The 8,570-nt window shown below is 49.9% G+C and overlaps 1 protein-coding gene across 1 annotated transcript; it reads left to right on the top strand.

The window, feature by feature from the left end:
- Window positions 1–2,129: 2,129 nt before the first annotated feature.
- MIND_00563200 (RPN1-RPN2-N domain-containing protein) lies at window positions 2,130–7,341 on the top strand (the record flags this gene model as incomplete). Its single annotated transcript, XM_037362405.1, has 15 exons — window positions 2,130–2,402; window positions 2,454–2,747; window positions 2,797–3,447; window positions 3,500–4,622; window positions 4,670–4,946; window positions 5,187–5,318; window positions 5,372–5,411; window positions 5,464–5,622; window positions 5,668–5,721; window positions 5,770–5,925; window positions 5,973–6,388; window positions 6,439–6,579; window positions 6,628–6,860; window positions 6,907–7,217; window positions 7,270–7,341. 15 exons carry the CDS (start codon window positions 2,130–2,132, stop codon window positions 7,339–7,341), a joined length of 4,332 nt encoding a protein of 1,443 aa, XP_037220326.1.
- Window positions 7,342–8,570: the final 1,229 nt, after the last annotated feature.

Below are 8,570 nucleotides of genomic sequence, written 5' to 3'. Positions count from 1 at the left end.
TCAGCGCATCTTCGTCCGACGTCATCAGCGCCAACTCGCTGCAAACGAGCAAGAGAGCCGCAACCAGGATGCGGTCGTGGCTCAGAACGAGGATGATGATCGTTTGGGAGACCAACACCACTTGGAGAACGCGCACAGCCCAGAGAATGGACCTTCTCTCAACCAAGGCAGTACTCCGCTCGGCGCATTCGATGCTGGTATCGATTCAGACGACGAGCTTCCCCCGGCCGAAAGCATCATCGCCGGCTGCTTAGGTATTGTCTATCCGAAGACTCGTACCGCTTTGGTCGACAGCCCCACCCACGGTTACAATACCCCGGTCTCCGACTCTGCCGTAGACAACGATAAGCCTTTGCCCAGCTTGCTGGCATATACGCGGTCAGTTTCTTTGTCTTTTCTCACACTCAGTCTCATGTATAATCAGCGCCAGTTTCATTTACGAAAACAATCAGTCCTCTCGCTCGATCAAACAACTTCTCGCGCTGAGTGAACAGGCCAACGAAAAGAACCAGCAGCTCCGCCAAGAGATCGAACGACTCAAGGCGCATATCCACATGTTGCAGGAGGAGAAGGAGGGCTTGAAGGAAGATCTTGCCTTTGCGCAACAGGACGCGGAAGTCAATTTGAAGGCATTGATGAAGCTGCGAAGGGATATCACTCGGGATAACGCTCGCGAGCAACGCTTTTTTTTCGCTTAATTTCAGTGCAGACTCGGACAATGTCATCATTCAAGTAGTACTCAATCACACTTCGTTCTGACTATCTTGCATATTTTGGAGTCTGCGACGCGTAGTATACAGTACTTGTGAACTGCAAATGCAAATAAAAAGAAAGGACAGCCATTAGGGCTGGTATGTGGTACAGGATCGGATCGTACAGAGGTTTTAAGGAGTGAAGGAAAGATATTTATTACCTAGCGCTCGGAGTAAAACATCTCCTTGCATGTCTCGCATCGCTCCCAGAGTAGAGCGCTCATCCCCATGCTGCGGACTATGCCACGCGCAATGCGTATGTTTTCTGTCGCCGTCTCGAGCTCGATAGTGGCCTCTTGAACAGAATTCTCGAGCAATTCGCAGTAGAGATTGGTTTCGTGAAGTTTCCCAAGTGTCGCACGCAGCTCCATTTCGCAAGCACCCTTGTCGGTATGCAAGGCGGCCACCATCAATCCCTCTACCCCTCGTATCTCGGAGTCACTAGTTGTCGAGGGAGGCTGAATGTGTATTAGCACAAATGTCTGTAAAATTTGAATCCACGCACATTCTCATCTTGCAGCGGAGATTGGGAGATGCGCTCATCTGCATCCGACAACTTTTTCTCCGACTGCTGGACTAGCTGCTGAAGCACTTGTCGATAGAGAGTAGCTTCATGGAGTTTCATTGAAACAGCATCGAGCTCGAGCGCGCAGACATTCTTGTGCGTGCGGATGGTGTGCAAGAATAATTCTGCACTGGCGGGGTTCTCGGGTGCTGCAAAAATTGCTTTGCGAAGGAGGCCAGGGAAGACCTGTTATGGGGGGTTGGTCGTCATAACTTCATGGGACATGGAATTAGGATCTTACCACGCGCTCTGTGCGTCGACCAGGCTGAGTACTCTCTCCAACGACGTCCTTAAAGCTTGGTGGGCGAAGCATGGTGAGGTAGGAGTCGGAGGAGTCGCGACCGGCTCGCGGTAGTGGTGGAAAGACTGGAACTTGAAGGTGGATGGATGGGTGTAAGATGCATGATGCCGTGGAGTCACGTTTTCACGTTTGTTGATTCAAGTCTTCACGTTCAGCCAACTGTGTGCAAAACTATCTGAGGCTACTAGTACTATCGGGCATCTTTATGCCTTCTTGCTTCTCGTATCATCGCGCATACCAACGTCGAACAACATTTCCATGTCCCGGCCCACGTTGTAGCCGGGTATTCGACACAAAAACGAAAGTCTTGCAACATCTTAATCACCCGCGGTCCTCCTGTGTTGCTTGGTCTCGCGAAGCAACATCTGCAATTGCCTCTGGGGGGCCCAATGCTGACTCATACCGCAACCGTTTCGAGCAATCCTTTGGGACTCGGACCCGCTCGACAACGCTTCAAGTTGTCTCCGAGTTGGAAGGCGGCAATCGTCAGGCGGGAGCGGACACATTGCAAATGCCGAATACGAGTACAGCTCCAGAAGGCGACTATGATATCCAACTCGAAGAATGTCCACAAACATCGGAATATCAGTATGTTGGTGCATCTCAAACAAGGGAGGGCGGCAAGGGCTTCACGGACTGGGTGGAGGAGGATCAATTCAACGGCTTGCGGACGGACAACCTGTTCTATCCATTCGTTGGAGACTTGGAGTGGGAATTTTCCGACTTTCTCGCTCATTCAAGCCTCACAATGAAAGAGATTAACGAGTTGTTGAATCTCAAACTTGTTTGTGCTCCTTATATTCCATGGTAACCCAAGTCTCACTACCCAGAATAGGTTCGCCAATACCTTGCGCCTCATCTTTCCTACAAGACCGCCAAAGAGCTGCGTCATCGCATCGAATTATTGCCGACAGGACCAAGGTGGCACTCGCGAACAATCTCATATCCGGGTTTCCCAACAAAAAAGCCAATCGTTCTATTCTACCGTAACTCGTTGGAATGCATTCAACTCCTTCTTCGCAACCCGCTCTTCAAGAACAACATTGACTTCGTGCCCACTCAGTTGTTCCAGTCCGGCGAGCGCATTCATAAAGAGTGGATAAATAGTGACAGTGCCTGGAAGATGCAGGTTTGTTATCTCCACCGGACTACTTCCACTCGCTCATAATGACTTAAAGGAAGCGGTTCCCCCTGGCCATACTGTCCTTGGGGTCATCGCAAGCTCTGACAAAACGAACATCTCCGTCATGAATGGCGACCGTGTCGCTCACCCATTTTTACTCTCTTTGGCCAACTTGCACAGTGACATAGCGAGGAAAGCATCCAACCACGCATTTCTCATGGCTGCACTTCTTCCAGTACCCAAATTCCTCTGCGCAAAGAATTTACGGAGCGTGATGGAAAGCCGGCTCCTCCATCATTGCCTGGACGTTATTTGCGACCCTCTCAAAATCGCGGCTCGAGATGGGGCTCTCTTGTCGAAATCGGATGGCTCACTCATCTATGCGCATACGCCACTAGTTTCTTACATCGTCGACACCCCCGAAGCCGCCGATATTGCCTGTGTTAAAGCGAAAACCTCCCATTTGACGACCGCATCGCATCATACATTTGGAGACAATTTCCGCCATCCAGAACGAACCGGTGAGAATACCTGGGTAGCCATATCCTCCATCTCTGCAACAGTTGCTCCGCATGATGTTGCCGCATATCAGAAGGCTTCCAAAGCCCACTCATACAGACTCAACGGTGTCCACCTCCCATTCTGGCGAAACTGGCCTCTTTCCACAAACCCTGCGAGATTCTTGACGCCCGAAGTTCTCCATCACGTCCATAAAGCCTTTTACGACCATGACTTCCATTGGGGACGCAATATCATAGGCGATGCAGAACTCGATTTCCGCCTCCTCGCTCATCCACCCCCGTTCTGGTGTACGACATTTCAAGGAGGGGGTTACCCGGCTCAAACAGCTTGGTGGTCGTGAGCATCGAGAGCTTGAACGCTCTTTCATTTCTATCATCGCTGGTGCTGTCCCACGAGAGGTTCTCCTTAGCCTTCGTGCATTGATGGACTTTCGATTTATTGCCCAATCACCGCAGATTAGCGAAACAACTATCGCTCGCATGAATCAATGCCTTGCAACTTTTCATGAGCACAAGCAACATATCATCGACAGCGGTGGCCGGGAACAAGCCCATTTTGCGATACCGAAACTCGAATTTCTTCACAGTATCGTCCCTAGTATTCGATGGGCGGGGACTCCCATGCAATATACGGCGGATATTACCGAGAAGGCACATAGCACTCAGATTAAAGTCCCCGCTCGAACGGAGACCAATCATCGCGACTACGACCCTCAAATTGTTCGACATCTCGATCGAGCAGAAAAGCTTCGTCTATTTGGCCTTTACACTGGGATCAAATCTGAAAAACTCAAGCTCGAGATGATGGAGGACGACAATTGTGAAGACGAGGATGAAGAAGAAAGTGCGACACAGATCGAAGGGCCTTCACTTATCGGCGAATCCTCGCGTCCAGCGCGAAACTTGTTCAAGGCAGCCGATCTCTATCCTCTCCTCTATCCACAGACAGAGAGTCGGTTCACAACTACCGCCTCAGCCGCCTTCCTTCTCAATCGTCGTCCTGCCTTTTCCAAGATTTCCATTGAGGATGTTGCCCAAATGTATCAGCTGAATGATCTTCGCGTCGCACTCGGCGATTTTTATGGACAGATTCGGAGCACAGCTCACAACCCTTTTCTGGGTGGTCGACGTCGACAGCCTGCCAACTGCGAACTACCATTTACACATCTTGAGGTCTGGTATTCGCTTTGTTTCCAGGGCAAGGCACCGCACACTGGTCAACCCCTTCCATCTCAGCTGCTGTTTGGTCAACCATCTCATGTGGATTCAACGTGGTCCGTCGGGCGATATGATTCAGTGCTACTATCGAATTCTCTTGATGCTTGCTGGCCGGGGAAAGGATTTCGGGACGGGCTCCGAGGTAGGACTATCCATCTGCATTTTCATTCCATCTTCTCATGAGCATAGACCATACAGCCGCGCAGATTCGACTAATAATGCGACCACACTGGCCAGACGAAGGCCATACTGGCGTCAATCCATTTCTAATCTACGCCCAACGATTTGATGTCGTACCACAGCCTACTCCGGATAAGAGAGAAGCAACAACGGGTCAATTCATACTACGACGAGCGTTGAGGGCTGACTCAAATCGGATGGGTGGGGTTGTTGATATGAGACATATCCGAGCACCAATCGAGTTAATCCCTCGTTTTGGTGCAAAGGCAGATGGCCGTTTGACACCGTACACAAGTGTGGAGCACTGCACCGAATTGCGTTTCAATGATCATTCCAGCAAAGAATTGTTTTGGGTCCTCAATTCCATCTCACTTCCTTCATAGTTATCGATGATGCTGAAAATGCCAGTGTATTATACCTGAAATAAAACTTGTTTGTAATGCTTTTAATCTGAAGCAACTTGAAGTTGAAGAGTGCACTCGAAATTGACCATCAACTCGACCATCATCCATCGACCATCAATCAGCTTTCTTCTTCTACCACCACTCGCCCGTCTCATCTTCGCCAACTCGCACGATGCTCAAACGAAGGAGGAGAAGAAAACGCTCAGCAAGCACAAGGTGCAAGATAAGAGGAATGAACTCGAGTTTGAAGCGGAGTGTGTCGTGGTGCCAAAGCTCAGTCCCGGCGCGCAAAAAACCCACTTCTCAGTCAGTGTTTCGCTCTCGAAACACTCTCGGATGGGCTCGATGTATGTGCAATCCTTGTATAGCATCCATAGTCCGAGTCTGACAAAGTGTTAGAACACGGAATCCAATCTAGACCTATTCGACAAATGGGTGTCAGAAACGCCGACTCGCCCCCAAACCCCCCTTCGAAATCCTGCACCCCCAATTTCCTATGCTCCAAAAGCTCCCATCAAGGACAAGAAGCAAGATGAAGAGACCAAAGGCGAAGAATTAGTGCGTAATTGCAGACATCATGATGCGAAACTAACTTCTACTCAGCCTGAAGACCAGCAGCTCAAGAGTGAGCTTGAAATGCTAGCAGAGCAGCTGAAGGTGTGTGCGATCTCGTCATTCAATCCACCACTGGCTAACACAGTCCAGGAAATCAATGCTGACCTCTATAAACCGGCGCTGAAAGCTCCTTGGGCTCCCATTCGCACATTCACCTCCTCGATTCCAAAACCACTCAAGTTTCTGCACCCGTTGTACCCCGGCCTTCAAGCACCCTATGAAACATGGGAGCCATCCGAAAACAAGGTAGATTTCGCGGTCTTTTCACGTTTTGAATCTAAACCATTACGCAGTCTTTATTTGCATACATCTTATCGGTCTTGGCCATGACTTATTCGGACACCCAACCACGAGGCACTCTTCGTTTACTGGCAGCAGAAATGCGGCCAGCAGGCTCGCCGCTTTCCGACCCTGGATCATGGGGGCACGAATACGTTCGACATCTTGCTGCTGAACTGGGTGACGAATACAATATTCGCGAACAAGAAGATGACGAGGTTGAACCAGTCAAGGATTCATCACCAGTGCTCAAAGTTCCTGGTACATTTGACGACCTCCGTGCCTTGGCGAAAGAATGTGCCGTATTCCTTCTCGACCATAACGCCGAACCGGACGCTATCGATCTTCTTCAAGAGTTGGAAATGGTGGAGGAATCAATCACTCTTGTCGACAAGAATACATATACGCGCGTTTGCCAATACCTCATTGGGTTTGTTGTCTCCTCTATTTGGCTCATTTATAGTGCTAATCTCGGTCTAGTTGTGTCAATTTGCTTCCACCCCCAGATGACATTGCTTTCCTTCGGACCGCTCACGCGATCTATGCGCGACTAAACAAGTTTCCGGAAGCTCTGGGAGATCAAGACCTCATTCGAGAGGACTTCAATACTCCCTCCAACCCGTACGTATGCTCTATCACGTAGCTTGCTATGCTGATCCACAACTCCAGACAAATGAAGAGACAACTCGCTTTTATCCTTGCACGAGCGCAAATACCTATCGAGTGGCTGCGTGCCAACCCAGACGACGACATCGACATAGAGGACGAGTTTCCGGAAGGCATCCGAGAATGTCTCAGCAACACGCGCCTTTCTACTCATTTGCGTGAATTCGGCAAAGAACTCGGTGTGACAGACGCGAAGAGCCTCGAAGAAGTTAACAAGACGCATCTTGAAAACACAAGTATGCATCACTCGCTTCACTATAATTTTTGCTGATATGAAACCAGGGCCAAACGCGCTTGCCAATGTCGACACCATCGAAACGTTGAAGGCGATAGAACACCCAATCGCCAAGACTACGCAGGTTATTGTGGAAGGGTGTGCCTTCGCTGGCGCAGGGAATGTACTGAAGATCCAAGCCATGCTGCACCACTGCGACGAGCATATCGTGGAGAAGAAAGAGGAGAAGAAGGACGACAAGAAAGAGGACGCTGCTACCACGACAACTTACTTCCCTGTGCCTGCGATGTATCCGAGGTTCCTGATTACCGTCGACGAGGAGCTCAACCCCAAGCCGGTAACGGTTCGGGTTGGACAGGTTCGTGGCTCTTTTTTGTGTCTGGAAAGGACATTGATATTTTGTTTCGCAGGCTCTAGATGTCGTTGGCCAAGCGGCAAACCTCGAACGATATCTGGTTTCCAAACACACCAGACACCTGTGAGGTTTGCTACCAAGGATCGTGCGGAGTTGGCAACAGAGGAGTACATCTCATTTGCGCCGGTGCTCGAAGGTATTGTGATCCTCCAAAAAAATCCAGGGTAGGACAAGATGGAGTTGTAGTCATACTTGAGTCATACCTAGAATTAACATTTACTTACTCGGAGGAGTGCATTCCGTTTACTTTTGTACTCGAGAACGCCTAAACAAGGTCTAATAGACACTACTTGAAATCTAAAATTATCTGCAATCACCATCAATCATGTGATGCCAGGGTCCCTTGCTTCCAACTTGAAGCGGCCCAGCTGGCCGTACGTTTAACGTACCATGACTGGGCCTGCAAAGCAAGCAGCAGCAGCGAGGGGGAAGAAACAGCCTACCAAGAAAAATGCCCGCCAACGACACGATACTTCTTTGCCCACTCAACTAGCAACGATTCAAGTTCCTCAGGCTGGGATGGCCGGGGGTCTGGAGCCAGTGTATCAACGAGGAGCTTATCCCACCCCAAGTGGCTTGTACGGACAATTCCAGGCAACGAGGACGATGGACAATGCGTCAAATGGGAGCTTCCACACCACTGGTATGTTTTTTTTCATTGTTTTGCCCATACTACACCAAATTCTGAAATACTCATATAGTGCCTTCAAAACGCAAGTCCAAAGACACTCATTCTTATGAGCCGTCGTCCCAGCAGAATCCAGAAAAGCGAATACGAATATCGACACTCGACCGCTTACAACGCGACTCCGACATTCTAAGCAACCCTACCTCACGACGTCAACCATCTACTTATTCCGGACCCTTGGACGTGGACCGCGACCCTATGGCTCCACCAATCGCAGTGTCGGTCAGTCTCCGTCATTCAGCGCCAATATTTCCGTCTAATTCTTTGATTCAGCGAAAGCGTAATGCTCAATCGAGCATACGGCCAAGTCCGCACCCAAGTCAACCTGCAATGTCAACGTCAGAGCGTGTGGCGAACCCTGCCGACACCAGAATGTCACTTGCCACTATGGTCGATCTTCGTAGTGCCCCAATCCAATCCCAAACTGTCAATCCCTCGAGTTGGCCGCCAAACTCCGAAAGTCGGAATCCCGTATGTTTCAATACTCTTCTCATTGTATGGCAATCGTCGCTGAGCGTTCTACAGGGGTTCTATCAAGAATTGCATCCCCAAAGCGATGACGACGATAACGAGTCCGATAATCCTCCCGCTGGTTCTTCTGGAGAGAG

The sequence above is a fragment of the Mycena indigotica genome, assembly GCF_014461135.1.
Source record: "Mycena indigotica strain 171206Taipei chromosome Unknown Mind.scaff0005, whole genome shotgun sequence".
Classification (NCBI taxonomy): Eukaryota; Fungi; Basidiomycota; class Agaricomycetes; order Agaricales; family Mycenaceae; genus Mycena; species Mycena indigotica.
Note: the sequence above shows the minus strand (reverse complement) of the source record. Positions and strands in the feature narration are given on the sequence as shown.